Genomic DNA, 16,565 nt, shown 5'->3' with positions numbered 1-16,565 from the left:
TTTTGTATGCTGTACCAAGGTTTTCCAAGTATTAACTGATTGTGACATGTTCTCAGGGTTATAAAGCTATCCTCAAGGGGCTGTTTATGTTTATAAACATCTTCTCGAAAGTAGGAAGGTGCGGCCTGCAACCCTTGTGATAGGAAAAGTTTTCGAAATATTTTGCTACAGAGGACAGTTTGCGTTTTTGCAAAGACATTATTGGACTTCTGAAAGAACTAGGTGTTGTGCATAAGTCAGATGAATGACATTTATTCATAGATGCCTCAAAATTAAGTTTAAAAGCAGTTTTGCTTCACAATGGCAACAAATTTCCATCAGTTCCTGTGTTTCATTCAGTTGGACTTAGAGAAAGTCATGAAAACATGTCTAAGGTTCTACGTGCTATAAAATATCAGGATTATGGTTGGAATGCATGCATGCAGTGACCTTAAGGTTATTGGTTTGCAGGGGGAGTTCACAAAATATTGTTGTTTTTGTGGGACAGTCGTGTAGCAGAAGAACATCAAACTTGGATTGATGAAATATTTCATGAATGGACTAGATAAAGAAGGTAATGGATTTGCATACTTGAGAAGTGTTTCCTATTTAACATATCTTCTTCAAGAGGAGTGTTTCCATTTACAATGGGTTTCCTCAGTCTACAAGTTATTTCTTGTTAGGAATTTTTTCCCGCCATAAAGTGCAGTTCAAGGTGTCTTGGTCGGTTAAGCCTCGGGCTGTCATGCACTCCCGTACTCCATCCATCCATGTCCTCCTAGGTCTTCCTCTTCTCCTTCTTCCAGGAGGTATCCATTCCAGGATAGCCTTCGGATATCTGTTTTCTTGCATCCGTTTTACATGTCCATACCATGTTAGACGCTTTTCTTTGATGGTGTCAATAATAGTTTTTTTCACTTCCATTTTTCCCCTTACGTCTTCATTCCGTTTTTTGTCTCTTCTAGAAGTTCCTGCTGAGCGTCTCCAAAAATCCATTTCTGTGGAGAGCAATTTGTTTTCCACTCGCCTATTCAATGTCCAGGTTTCCGCTCCATACAATAGAAGACTTTGTACAATCGTTTGAAATATAAGTTTCTTTGTTTTATTTAGGATATTTTTGCTCCACAGAACAGAGTTTAACATGCCGATAGCCTTTCTGCAGTCTGTAATTCTCATATTGATCTCTGCTTGGGATGATCCATCACTTTGTAAGATTGCTCCTAAATATTTGAATTTATCGACTTGTTTGATTTTAAAACCTGCAATATTTAGAACGTGTCCTGGTCCTGAAGACAACATTTCAGTCTTGCTAAAATTGATTTTTAGACCCCATTGTTTATATTCCTCAAACAATTGACGACATGCATACGTTGCATCTTCTAAGTCTTGTGCTATCACCACCTGATCATCTGCAAAAAGTAAATTGTGAATATAGGTGTTGTTATTAATTGGCAATCCCATTTTATTACATTTTTTTGACCAGGATCTTAGGCAGATGTCGATATAAATTTTGAAAAGTGTTGGTGACATGCAACAACCTTGTAATAAGCCTTTTGAAGTGTGGAATTCAGGTGACAAAGCTGATCCCACTTTAATTCTGCATCTATTATTCCTGTAAATTGCCTTAATAATGTTAATCAGTTGTCCATCAATATTTGCCTTTTTCAATGCTTCCCATAAGAGTTTTCTTGGAACACTGTCGTATGCCTTTTCGAGGTCAATGAAAATCATAAAGATTTTTTTTCCTTTTGATTGGCATTTTTCAAGGATCTGTTGTACTGTTGAGATATGATCTATACATGACCTCAAAGCTGAAAAACCACTTTGTTCTTCTGATACCTCGATTCGGGCTTCTAAATGGTTCCTGATCCATTTTCCAAGGATCTTTAACAGCGGGTTCAGGACGCATATTCCTCTGTAATTTGAACAGCTTTTCCGATCGCCCTTCTTATGAATTGATGTAATATATCCTGTTATCATTTCTTTTGGTATTTCTTCTCCTCTCAGTATACTATTTAACAGTTTTTGTATCAGAACAGCCACTCCTCTTCCTCCATATTTCAGAAGTTCCATGTAAACTCCTCCAGGTCCAGGTGATTTGCCATTCCTTCCTTCCTTTAGCAGGAGTTCCACTTCCCTAACAGAAACTTTTAAGCCCGAGTCTTCTACACCAAAATCCTCCATCGTCTTGAACTTTTCCCGGTCTTTTTTTAAAAGTCCTTCATAGTACTCCGTCCAGTCTTTCAAAGGTATTAATTGCAAACCAGCATTGTGTTTATTCTGTTTTCTCAGGTCTTTAAGGACCTTCCACGATTCCACTGATTGCTTGAAGCCCAATTTGCTATTAATAGTTGCGCATTTCCTTTCCCATTCTTCATTTTTCGCTTCTACTACCAATCGATTGGCTATTTTCTTTTTTTCAACATAAATGTTCCTATATGCATCATTCCTATCACCCAGCCATTTCTGATATGCAAGTTTCTTTTCCTCTACAGCAGCTCTTACTTTCTCTGTAATCCAGGTCTTTTTTGGTCCTTGGCTCTTCTTTTTGCCTAGGATTTCATGAGCTATTTTTTTTAACAGTATTTTTTAAATATTCGTAGATTTCTTCAGTATTACCTTTTATCTCTATGTTAATTGCAGTGTCCAGTCTTTGGGTGAAGTTGTTTCTAATGCTGCCATCCTGGAGTAGGTCAATGTTAAATTGATCCATTTGTAGCATTTCTCCTTCCCTGCATTGTTGGTTGTCCACACATATTTTCTTAATCCAGTTCTACCTCAGTGTTGTTTTAACAAGAAAATGGTCAGATCCACATTCAGCTCCTCTATAAACTCTGACATCTTTCAATACATATGTCCCTGAATGTTTTGAAATAATGTAATCTATAACTGATCTAATTTGTCTTGTTTTTTTTTTTTTTTGATTTGGTAGTTATTGGCACATCGGCTTCTGTGGCCATATTGCACCTCCCAAGGTTTTTGCAGTACTTTGATCCAAGCCCGAGGCGGGAATCGAACCCGCGACATTTGGGTTGCCGGGCAGGTACTTTACCCACTCGGTTAGCCCGGTCGGCCCAATTTGTCTTGTCTCCTGTGACCAAGTATATTTATGGATATCCTTGTGTTGGAAAAATGTGTTGTTTATTCTCAAGTCGAACTGTTCACAAAGATTGCATAGTCTATCTCCGTTGTCATTCCTCTCTTTCTCTCCAAATCTTCCAATAACTTGCTACTTTGTTCAGTTCCTACTCCTGCATTGAAATCTCCCATTAGAAATATCTCTGTTCTTAGAAATTTTTTCTATTAGTTCCCTCAGATCCTCCCAAAATTCATCCTTCAAGGTATCAGCGGTGTCATTAGTCGGGGCATATATTCCCAAAATACATATTTCTCTCCCGTATATTTTCAGTTCCAATGAGATCATTCTTTCATTAATAAATTGCCAGTTTTTGATGTTGTGTCTCAATTTCTTTTTAACAGCAAAAGAAACTCCTGCTCTTGCTCTTTCACTCTTATCAACTCCACTCCAAAAATGGTAGTATTCTCCCATTATTTCCTCTCCACATCCCTTTTTCTTTGTCTCTGATAACACAACGATGTCTAACTTGAATTTTTGCAGTTCATCCGAAAGAAAGTTTCTTTTAGTTTAACATATACCAAACTTAATTAAGGAAATTTGTAGGATCGCAAATTAGGAAACTCCTGAAAGATGATGTGTTTGAAACCCAGTTAAAGGAGGCTGAATTGGCAGCTTGGCAATCATTTAAGGTGGTAGTGCAAGGTTTTTTTGGGTAATAGAAAAGAAAACTATGAAATGTTGGTGACTAATTTACTTGAGTACAACAAAAACATGGGCTGTTGAATGTCGTTGAAAATTCATTTTTTCCATTCCCATTAGCATTAGTAGAGGCATTTGATGCAAGAAAGCAAGCTTATGCAGCATCAGCCAAAAAAAAAAAAAATAAAGTAAAATAAATAAATAAAAAATAACCACTTGCCACTTCACCCCTATGTTCGTTCGAAATACCTGTCCAGCTGAGCCTTAAACTTATTTAGGCTATCAACTTCCACGACAAGGGATGGAAGTCTGTTCCACCTACCAACCACCCGCTGGCTAAAGGCAAATTTCCGCACATCTAACCTACATCTGTCTTTCCTCAATTTGAACTTATGCCCCTCAGGTGATTATTCTGAGCAAGAGGAAGAATCCCATCAGCATTGAGCATGCTCAAACCATTCAAGGCTTTGTACACCTCTATCAGATCACCTCGCTGGTGCCTAGTCTCCAGACACTGTAATTCGCAAAATTTAAGCCTTTCTTCGTAAGAGCACCCCGTTGTTCCATTCACTAATCTTGTTGCCCTTCTCTGTACTCGTTCCAGCAGCTCTACATCCTTCTTGAAATGAGGCCTCTAGGCCTGTATACAGTACTCTAGGTGTGGCCTGACCATTGCCTTATACAAGGGAATAATCACCTCCTTATCCCTGCTAGAAAAATTCCTATATATCATTGACAATACACCATGAGCTACTCTTGCAGCCCATCTGCACTGCTCAGAGAACTTCATATCTGCCTGCACAACCACCCCCAGGTCCCTTTCATTCTCTACCACTGTCAGTGTAGTACCACAGAGTTGATACGTTGCTCTGGGGTTGCTGTTTCCCATGGTTAGTACTTTACATTTGTCAATGTTAAACTTCATTTGCCACCTCTCAGCCCATCTGCTCAACCTTTCCAGATCCTGTTGCAGCAGCATAGTGTCAGTAGTGTCCTTGACAACCCTGCCAACCTTTGTATTGTCTGCAAACTTGGACATTAAGCTTGATATACCATCATCAATATCATTTATAAATACAGAAAACAATAATCGACCCAACATTGAGCCCTGAGGAACTCCACTAATAACATTAGTCCACGATGAGCAGTGTCCATTGATTACCACTCTCTGTCTTCTCCCCCTCAGCCACCCCTTTATCCATAGCAGCAATTTGCCTCCAATGTCACACTGCTCCAATTTGTGCAGCAGTCTTCCATGTGCAACAGTATCAAAAGCCTTTCTAAGATCCAAGTATATAATATCAAAGTTATTCCCTGCATCCAGTTCTTTTGTGACTGCATCATAGTATCCAATCAAATTGGTCAGGCAAGACTTCCCCTTAACAAAACCATGCTGTGTCCGAGCTATAACTGAAGTCTTGTCTAGATGATCCTGCAGTGCTTCTTTAACCAGTGCCTCCATTAATTTTCCAGGAACAGAAATTAAACTCACAGGTCTATAATTACTTGTGTCAGCCTTTGATCCTCCCTTGTGAATTGGGGTCACATTTGCACATCTCCAGTCCACGGGTACCTCCCCTGAGTCCAAGGAAGCTCTCATAATTATGGCTAAGGGTTTGCTTACTTCCTTTGCTGCCTCCTTTAATATAACTGGATAGATCCCATCCACCCCAGGTGCTTTTCTTGTGTTTATCTTCAACAATTTCTCCTCCAACTTACTCCCAGTTATTACAAGATTCTCTAGCTTACTGCTAGAGTTGAATACACTTCTGGCATTCCCCTCGCTGAATAACTCCTCATGTGTAAATGTCGATGCAAAATATTCATTTAGTTTGTTAGCTACCTGAGCAGGGTCATCAACAGTTGACCCATCGATATCAAGTGGACCAATCTGATTCATCCCCTTCCTTCTAGAGTTTACATAAGTAAAGAACTCTTTGCTGTTTTTCTTCGCATCCCTTGCCAAGGATCTCTCATAATCTGCCTTCGCCTGCCTAACCTCCTTTGTAACTTGGTTACAAAGGAGGTTATCTTGAATTTTTTCCTGAAAATCTGGGAGAAGTGAGTGATAAACAAGGGGAGCAGATTCATCAAGATATTTCCACAACGGAAAAGCGGAACCAAGGTCGCTGGGAACCTGTAATGATGGGGAGATTACTGCGGGTTCCTTGTGAGGCAGAGTAAGCAGGAATACAAGAGAAAATTCCTTAGTAGCAAACATTTTTAAGGACAATTACAGGTATGCTGATTATATATCTTTGAAATACAGTAAATCCCCGCTATTTGCGGTATCTGTATTCGCGGTTGCTGATTTAATAAAATGAAACCTAAAAAAAAAATGTGAATTTTAAAGCGCCGTGAACATTTTCCGCCATAAAAAAACATGGGCATGGCTAAAATTATCTTTCCCGGTAAAAACAGCACTCAGTGGGTGGGGGAGAGGGGTGACAAAATCGCGAGCGTGGATGTTTCTCGCTAATCCTTGTTCAGTATGTGTTATGCGCTTGTCATGGAAGGTTTCGTTGTTTGCTTTTAATTTATATGCTTATAAATTGAATAAACTTATCAATTTATAAATTGATATGCTTACAAAAGTGATAAATCTACCACATTGCAGTGTAAAACAGAGACTTTTTCGAGTGTGTTAATGGAAGAAAGTGAATTTATTGTGGACAAGTTCTTTCTAACCCGTACAAAAATATGGCTACGAATAACAAGGGAAATGTGAAAAAATCAAAGAAGGTGATGACATTAGCGAATAAAATTGAGTTATTAGACAATTTCTAACGGTGAAAGTATCTCCTCAGTGGCAAAACATTATAAAAATCAATGAATCAACGGTACGATCAATCAAAAAATTGGAAGAAAAAATCCGCTGTAGTGTCCGTGAAAACGTGCTAATTGCTTCAAAAATTTGCTCTGTAACTCATGATGTTAAATTAGAAAAAATGGAAAAGGCTTTAAATCTGTGGCTAGAAGACCGAACTCAAAATCAAATTCTGTTACGTTCACTCATCATTTGTGAAAAGGCAAAACTCCTTTAGCGAAACTGGTGATAGCACTGGCGGGATAAATTTTTTTAGCTAGCAAAGGCGCTGGTGTGAAAGATTTGTTTGAAATTTCTAATAAATTTTACATTTAATATTAAATTGTTTCTTATTTTCATTTCAATGTCATATGCTTGCATTTCACTATGTACTGTCTATGTACATAGTCATATTATGAAGGTACATGTAATACATACATAGACAAAATTTCAGACTAGTATTAGCATTAGCATTAGTAGAGGCATTCGATGCAAGAAAGCAAGCTTATGCAGCATCAGCCGAAAAAAAAAAAAAAAAAAACCCACTTCCACTTCACCCCTCTGTTCGTTCAAATTACCAGCTGAGCCTTAAACTTATTTAGGCTATCAACCTCCACCACAAGGGATGGAAGTCTGTTCCACCAACCAACCACCCGCTGGCTAAAGGCAAATTTCCGCACGTCTATCCTACATCTGTCTTTCCTCAATTTGAATTTATGCCCTCTCAGGTGATTTTTCTGAGCTAGAGGAAGAATCCCATCAGCATTGAGCATGCTTAAACCATTCAAGGCTTTATACACCTCTATCAGATCACCTCGCTGGTGCCTAGTCTCCAGACACTGTAACTTGCAAAATTTAAGCCTTTCTTTGTAAGAGCACCCCTTTGTTCCATTCACTAATCTTGTTGCCCTTCTCTGTACTCGTTCCAGCAGCTCTACATCCTTCTTGAAATGAGGCCTCCAGACCTGTATACAGTACTCTAGGTGTGGCCTGACCATCGCCTTATACAATGGAATAATCACCTCCTTATCCCTGCTGGAAAAATTCCTGTATATCATTGACAATACTCCATGAGATACTCTTGCAGCCCGTCTGCACTGCTCAGAGAACTTCATATCTGCCTGCACAACCACCCCCAGGTCCCTTTCATTCTCTACCACTGTCAGTGTAGTACCACAGAGTTGATACGTTGCTCTGGGGTTGCTGTTTCCCATGGTTAGTACTTTACATTTGTCAATGTTAAACTTCATTTGCCACCTCTCAGCCCATCTGCTCAACCTTTCCAGATCCTGTTGCAGCAGCATAGTGTCAGTAGTGTCCTTGACAACCCTGCCAACCTTTGTATCGTCTGCAAACTTGGACATTAAGCCCGATATACCATCATCGTTATCATTTATAAATACAGAAAACAATAATGGACCCAACACTGAGCCCTGAGGGACTCCACTAATAACATCAGTCCACGATGAGCAGTGTCCATTGATTACCACTCTCTAGTCTTCTCCCCCTCAACCACCCCTTTATCCATAGCAGCAATTTACCTCCAATGTCACACTGCTCCAATTTGTGTAGCAGTCTTCCATGTGCAACAGTATCAAAAGCCTTTCTAAGATCCAAGTATATAATATCAAAGTTATTCCCTGCATCCAGTTCTTTTGTGACTGCATCATAGTATCCAATCAAGTTGGTCAGGCAAGACTTCCCCTTAACAAAACCATGCTGTGTCTGAGCTATAACTGAAGTCTTGTCTAAATGATCCTGCAGTGCTTCTTTAACCAGTGCCTCCATTAATTTTCCTGGAACAGAAGTTAAGCTCACAGGTCTATAATTACTTGTGTCAGCCTTTGATCCTCCTTTGTGAATTGGGGTCACATTTGCACATTTCCAGTCTATGGGTACCTCCCCTGAGTCCAAGGAAGCTCTCATAATTATGGCTAAGGGTTTGCTTACTTCCTTTGCTGCCTCCTTTAATATAACTGGATAGATCCCATCCACCCCGGGTGCCTTTCTTGTGTTTATCTTCAACAGTTTCTCCTCTACTTTACTCCCAGTTATTTCAAGATTCTGTAGCTTACTGCTAGAGTTGAATACACCTCTGGCATTCCCCTCGCTGAATAACTCCTCATGTGTGAATGTCGATGCAAAATATTCATTTAGTTTGATAGCTACCTGAGCAGGATCATCAACAGTTGACCCATCAATATCAAGTGGACCAATCTGATTCATCCCCTTCCTTCTAGAGTTTACATAAGTAAAGAACTCTTTGCTGTTTTTCTTTGCATCCCTTGCCAAGGATTTCTCGTAATCTGCCTTCGTCTGCCTAACCTCCTTTGTAACTTGGTTGCATATCAACTTGTATCTATCATAGGCTTCTATGTCATGTGTTAATTTGTATGTATCCCATGCATTTTTCTTCTCTGCCATATGCCTCATTAGTTCATCTGACATCCATTTTGGCCTAAACCTTGAACAATATTTCTTAGTTGGTATGTAAAGCCTAGTAGCTTCCAAGATAAGTTCTTTGAATGCTTCCCATTTTGAATTTGCTGTTGGTAACATCATCAGTTGGTCCCACTGTATAGAATTTAAATACTGTCTCAGTCCATCGTAGTCGCCTTTACGGAAGCAATAACCCTTCCCTTTACCCCTAATGGTAGTTACCTCTTTGAGTAAATCCCACTTCAGCACACTGTGATCACTGCCACCTAGTGGTTCATTTATCTGCAGATTCCTAATGCATGAAGAATCACTGCTGATAATCAAATCAAGAGTATTACTCCCTCTAGTTGCCTCCCGAACATGCTGATGTAGAAAACAATCATCCAATAAATCCACAAAAGTCCTGCTAGTGTGTGAGTAACCAGCCCCCAAATTCCAGTCAATATCTGGGAAATTAAAATCTCCCATTATAAGACACTCTGATTTACTGGCCCACTATTTCCCTGTACAGTTCCTTATTATACTCATCAGAGTCATTAGGCCTATAGCACACTCCTACTCTCAATTTTGATCTCCCAATGTTTATGTCACACCAAACTGACTCCACACTGCACTGTCCAGCGATGTCGACTGGCTTCACTTCCTTGGTTTTTATGTGTTTCTTAACTAATAGCATAACCCCTCCCCCCTTCCTATCCTGTCTATCCTTTCTGTAGACGTTGTACTCCCCAAATTGCAGTTCTGCATCCCTTATATCTGTGTGACACCACGTCTCTGATATCCCAACAATATCTGCCTTTGATGCTTTGAGCAATACCTCAAATTCATCAAATTTATTTACTAAACTCCTAGCATTGGTGTACACGCAAGTATACCTGCACCTGTTTCTATTCTTAGCTACCCTAACACAACCCATGTGTTTACTTGTACCGCAATGGCTCCCAGCAGTCTCTGAAATACCATGCATCTTGTTTTTCAGGCTTCTGCTCATTGTAATAGAAGCAGTGCAAGAATCTCTTTCACCTCTGCCAGTGGCTACTGTTAATCTATTAGTCCTTGTATCCCCCTCCAAGCTAGCAGTTTCCGACCCACCTAACACTGCCTCGATAGCATCAGCAAATATTCTTGCACCCTTTCTATTTAAGTGTATCCCATCCCTGTAGAAGCAATCTCTCCTGTTAACAAGTACAGTCCAGGCTGAAAAAAATTCTACCCCTTCAGCCTTGCACAATCTTTCCAGGGCCGAATTGATCGACAAGGCTCTCATCATATACTCCCTCCTATCGTGTCTGGGCAGAATTGCAGACACTTTCAAATTCAACCCTAATTCTCGGCTTTTGTTCAACAGTGACCTGTACTTGTTAAGTAATTCTGCCGGTCTCCTACTCCTAATATTATTAGTGCCAACGTGTACAACTATATCACCTTTTGTGCCCTTAAAAGATGATATTCGCTCTACAACGTCAAAATATATAGTTTTACTTATATATTTCATACTTTGAAACAGAATCCCTTTATTACTATGGGAGCCATAACTCAGTATTCGTGTTTTCAGCATTCGCAGCTTTTCTTAGGAACGTAACCCCCGCGAATAGCGGGGGTTTACCGTATAACTATTTTGCTATGATTAATGATATTTTTTCCAAAGTTAAATGAGGTATAGAGAACATATTTTTTTACACTTGTATTACAAACTTGAATTATATGTATATATACCTTTATTTTAACATTAAAGGTTGGTACATCTTTTGATGTAGATGTGATAGACTTTCTATGATGATTTTCAGAATTAGCACGTTTATTTCCTCCACAATCATATGACAAAAAATATTTTTTGTTGACTAGTGTTATGAGCTTTAATATTTGGATTATTCAAAAAATGTAAAGGTGAAATAAAAAACTGTGATTCCTCAAAAAGCATACCTGATAACTTAGTTTTAACTTAACTTCAAATTTAAAAAATTTCATTAATACAAAATAAAAGGGTTCATCTTATTTTCTGCAGATCTTTTGAACTCAAAATTCTTATAGCTCTTGATGAATCATTCTTCTTTACATAAATCCTTCCATATGTTAACTATAGATATTTATAACTGTATGCTACCTTTTGAATTGTTTGGTTTCCTAAAACAACTGCTTAAAGTGATTTTTTTAAGTGGTCATTTATAAAAAAAATAGGAATATAACTATTATTCTGATAAACATCATTTGCAGTCAGTCGGATCTCTTTTGCCTTTCAAATCGATTTTTCCTTAACTACATGATTTGCAAATTTTACAATTAGTGTAGGCTTCACATTTTTATTCTTACTACGAAGTATATAGTAATGAACTACATCTTTATTGTACTGTAACTTAAATTGAAAAAGTATCCATAAAGAATCAAATGGATGATTTAAAGAAAGAAGTTGATGATATTATGCAATCAATTTCATTTATCTCAAATTCCTTTGACAGAATGCAACAAAGTAAATTAGACTCAAATGCTACACAGTTAACAAAAGGATTCTACAATCCTTTTGTTAACTTAGAGTTGGAGACATCACCTAATCCTCAGAGTTGCAGACATCACCTTTATCTTACTTCTCTTCTTTCCTACACATAACACATCTCCATTGCTGTTTCTTAAGCTTAGTCATTCCCTTATAGGTTGTTCTTTCAATGAGCATCTATAATGATACTCACTTTTATAACCATAACATAATATCTCTTGTACCTGTAATGGTAAGTTACAATTTTTACAAATATTCTGACTCATATTTGCCAAAATATGGATTTGAATTAGTTTTCACAAAAATCATAACTATTATTACTCAAAAAAGAAAAAAAAAAAAAAGAAAGAGTTCAATTCACAAATGGCAAATAGATTTCTAACTCACTTTTACGTCACAAATTCAGCAGACATGTTTACTCTAAGCCCCCCTTATGGTGGAAAATAATAATAAACATTTTATTCCCATGGTTAAAAATGTGCTATAAATTGCCTCCTTGAATTTTGCCAAACTCCCTGCCTTGGCCACCCTTGCAGACAACTTATTCCTATGTTTCACAACATGCTGTTCAAAAGTAAATATCATAAGATCTAGTATGCTGTTACTCTCTAAGATTCTATACTTGTGCCTTCTGGTTCTTGTCTCACTCACCAGTGAGAATATTTCTCCCTCATTCACTTTATTAATATCCTCAGGGCCTAATACACTTCAAGCAAAGAATCTTCTGAATCTGATAATGTTGTTATTTGGTTTTTTAGGAGCACTAGCAACTAAGGCCATGTTGCTCCGGGATATGCAGTGGTCATTCCCTGACCTTTCCACATCTTCCGTATTTGGTGGTGACGGGTTTGAACCCCGGTCTAATCAAGAAGCATGTGCTACGCACTGCTGCTCCTTCCCACCTGGCTACGGAGGCGCCTAATCTGATAATGACCTCTGGATGCACTCACTTGCTTTATCAGCGTAACTAGATGTCCACCATCCACACTTGGAGTCTCTCAGCTTCAGCTTTTCGGACAGATGATTTTCATATATCATTATATCACTTAATTACAACGGTTCAACTTAACTTCACTATTCCTCCATGATACCAATATGATTTCAACAGTAAAGAGCTTTGAAAAATTGTTCTATTCAACCCCAATTTCAGCTGAATTGCTTCTTTGATCTTATAAGTGGCTTGTCAAATTTAACCTTTGATTTTTATTTTTTCACTTATTCATATAAGTTCTTTTCCTGTTTCTCAGCTATCTTCACCAGTGATTTTTTTTTATATACTCAGCTTTTGTAAGTCTTATATCATCAGTAGTTTCAGCATTAGTAGTGGCAAATTATGAAAGCTTATACAGAATCACTCAAAAAACATCCATTCTAATGATTTGCCTAACACTTCCTTAAATTTATTCAAACTACTCACTTTCATAACACCAGATGAAAGTTTGGTGCAGCAATTCCTTAATTATGGGGGTGACACTGAACTCAGAAAAGATTCCCATGGATTGGAAAGGTGCCAATGTATCATCAACATATAAAGTTAGTTCTAAGATGAAGTGGGTAATAACTGACTGAATTAGTCTACTTCAGTGATAGAAAAATCTTGGAGGCAATGATGAAGAGTGCAATCCAGGGACATTTAGATAGAAATGGCATTCTGAAAAATATACAACATGGTTTTGTTAAGGGAAAAATCATGCTTAACCAACCTGGTAAGCTATTCTGGCACAGTTACTAATTAGCTAGATGTAGGGAACAATTCTGACATAGTTTATTTGAATTTTAGCAAGTAATTTGACTTTGCCCCTCACAGGTGGTTACTGTATAAGCTGGAACATGTTGGGATCATGGGTAAGATTCTAAGATGGGTCACGGGATGGCTGCAGAGCAGGAAACAGAGGGTTGTGATTAATAGTTATTCTTCAGATTCAGCTAATGTAAGAAGTGGGGTTCCCCCAAGGAGAAGTATTGGGACCACTATTGTTTTTGATTTTCCTAAACAACACTGATGAAGAGGTACAAGGCATGATGCAAATGACAAAAAGGTCAGTAGAGTAGTTAACGATCAGCACCAAGGGGTTCCTTCAGGATGACTTAGATAAACTTCAGGGATAGTTAGAAAAGTGGCAATTTTGTTTTAAAGCAGCAAAATGAAAGAATGGTCTTACACTTTGGGAATAGCAACCCCATAATAACTTAAACACTTAGGGTTGAACCAACAGAGGAAGAAAGAGATTTGGAAATTATGGTATGATTGGACCTGAAATTCTCTGAACAGTGTAAATTGGTGGCAAGAAGGGGCCCATGGTGTCCAATTGATGATTTATTGAACATTTGCTTGTAGAGATGGAGATCTAACGCTGCTGGATAAGGCAACTGTATGATCACAATTGGAATACTGTGTCCAGGCATGGAAGCTGCCCCTATAAAAAAGACATCAAGCTTCTTTAAAGGGTCCAAAGACTGCTTGGTGAAATTGACAAAATGACATCCATATTAGGAAAAACTTCAAATGCTGCAGAGCTTGGAAACTGGATTACAGAGGAGTGAGATCCTGGAAGAGATTTGATTGCATGTATAAGGTTCTAAGAGGGCAAAGTAAAATGAATGAGGGTGAAATTTTCATTGATAAATGATTCCAGAACTAGAGGCCATAAAATGGTCTCTAGTTCTGGAATCATTTGACAATGAGAGTTTAGAATAGATTGCAGGAAGTTTTCTTTTAGACAGTGAGTCATTAATTATTGGAATAAATTGCCTCCACAGGTTAGAGATGACAGTGCGGGGAAATTCAAAGGTTAGCTGGATAGATATCTACATGAGGGAGGGGGGGAAGTTAGTATATTTTATTATCTATCTTTTATTATTTTTAACCAATTTATTTATTTATTACATGATCATCGAAATGCCAAGATCAGGCAAATCTCAAGTTCAGTTTGGTGGATTCTAGAGCCAACTGTACTTCAGGTTTCCAAAAGTGTCATATTACTTTTTTTTTCCTTTTTTTTTTCTATCAACCACGTAAGTTTAATTAAAACAAGATAATTCTATAAATTTAATTATGGAAATATTTCCAAGAAAAGATTGTTTGTTTATATTGGCAATTTCAAAATATTGTTTAAAATTCCCATAAAATGGTGATTCAGTTTACTTAAAAACTTACTTCATTGTTCGTTGCTGTTCCCATATCTAAGTACAGATCAACAAGAGCTCTCACTAACTTTGCAGCTTTGGCTTTACTAATACAATTTAGAAAGGTTCTTGTAGACGTTATCAACTTTCCAAGTTCTGGTGAAAAAAAGAAAAATTACATTTTCTCAAAAAAACAATTTTTTCCCCCCCTTCAAAATAAGTAATAAGGAGCATTATTTGTTTGAAAAAACTTACTGGTCTAAGAGAGAAAAGAGAAGTTTCTGCCCAATTTGATTTTAATTAAGGCTTTTTTGAGATAAGTTATATATATACATACATACCTAAAACAGAAATTGTGCTGTTTCATCTGACATCTTCACTATGCCCATATTTCTATTTTAGATCGATAATGAACTTATCTCAACAGAATTTTTAATAACTAGCCACAAGATCTCTATATAAGTTATGATTTTGGGCTGGTTAAGTGATATACATTTGAATGTACATGGTGCCTCATAAAATGTCAGCCCAATGCTGAGTACCACTATATTGGCTGCGTAAAATGAGATGTAAACTCTAATTTTGGAGGAGAGCTGCCTCAGAATAAATAAATTACATCCCCTTAAAAGTTTGTATGGTTCCTGCAACCAGAGGAGTTTACAAATTCATTGTAACTGTTTTATTGTTGTTGATATATCAACATAAGCTAATAAATGGCAGGTGCACTGCTTGCAAAATAAACTTTGGGCAATGAAACACATTTGGAATGGGTAAGGACAAAACACCAAATCTGTATAAATTATTTATTCATAAATCCTTGTCTTCATGATTGGAAGCAAAATTCAGATTAATTACATCATAAGAATCTGTTTTTAAACAACACTTGGACAAAGTTGAAAAACGGTGGTGTGTACCACTGTCCATGTATGTTTCCCCATTACCAGTCAGCTCCGATTGGAAGTTAAGTAATATACTACGCACAGCATCACATTTCAGGAGCAGTTGAATTTTTTTTTTTAATTTATAATTTTTTGTAATTGCTTTTATTTAATTATGTTTATGTAAACATTAAACAAATGCACTTTGAAATTTAATGAACATTTACTGAACATAATTCAAGATATTTTAAAAATAAATAATTTGTATTCCTTTCTGATTTTAATAAAATTTAGAATGGCTTGGCAAATATTTCTAAAAGAGCCAAATATAAAAATTGCGAGAATCTCTTCTTTATAAGTTGAGTTGTTATATGAGGATGGAAGGATATGCTGAAGCTAATACATGCTTATGAATTTAAAAATGCATCTAAAAAAAGAAACTCTTTAGCAAGTAACAAAAATGGGCACCTTCTGAATCATTTTTTGAAGGTGATCTAAATTATTTAAATTATCTATTAAAATGTCTTACATATGCAGTATCTTCATGTGATAGCAATATAATTGATAAGCTATGGCACACATGATTTCGTTTAATTATTCCAATCAAATATAGTTACAACTTAAAACTTTGTGCATTATTAGATGCAACTCAGTCAGAGTAGAAATAAGCAAGTGTTTTAGAATTAAATAAAATTAGGGACTTGTCAGAAACTCTAGTACTGCAAACACAGCCAGGTGAAACACTTTTGATTCAGGCCTCAGAATATAATGCATATGCTCTGTTCTGGTTCAAACCGGGCAGTGCCCCAGTTGAAACAAAAATGGTAGCATACAACCTGACAGGTGTAAACTTCCTTTTTAATGTCCGGAAAAGTTTATAAGTTTTTTTTAATTCTGCTGGAGTAAAACAATATATCATCTTTTCCTAACAGATTGCAATACTTAATGTATACATTTTTTAATAAAGAGTAAACTAATTTTTTATACCTTTTATTTTAAAAAATATATATACAGTGGATTCTGGTATTTGGGCCACCGGTTAATCGGGGCAGCCATTTATTTGGAGCA

General features: G+C 37.1%; 1 protein-coding gene across 2 annotated transcripts in view; it reads right to left on the bottom strand.

Moving 5' to 3' along the window:
• Positions 1–16,565, bottom strand: part of LOC150079373 (26S proteasome non-ATPase regulatory subunit 11-like) — a 187,376-nt gene that overhangs the window by 113,362 nt on the left and 57,449 nt on the right. For both annotated transcript variants that reach the window (XM_090383642.1, XM_090383643.1), the window contains exon 3: positions 14,651–14,775. In XM_090383642.1, the coding sequence (XP_090239768.1) occupies positions 14,651–14,775 (125 nt within the window). The remainder of the gene's footprint in view (positions 1–14,650; positions 14,776–16,565) is intronic.

The sequence above is a fragment of the Mastigoproctus giganteus genome, chromosome 10 (assembly GCF_048544385.1).
Source record: "Mastigoproctus giganteus isolate SK-2022 chromosome 10, ASM4854438v1, whole genome shotgun sequence".
Classification (NCBI taxonomy): Eukaryota; Metazoa; Arthropoda; class Arachnida; order Uropygi; family Thelyphonidae; genus Mastigoproctus; species Mastigoproctus giganteus.
The sequence above is the reverse complement of the archived record's forward strand: the minus strand, read 5'-3'. Positions and strand labels throughout refer to the sequence as shown.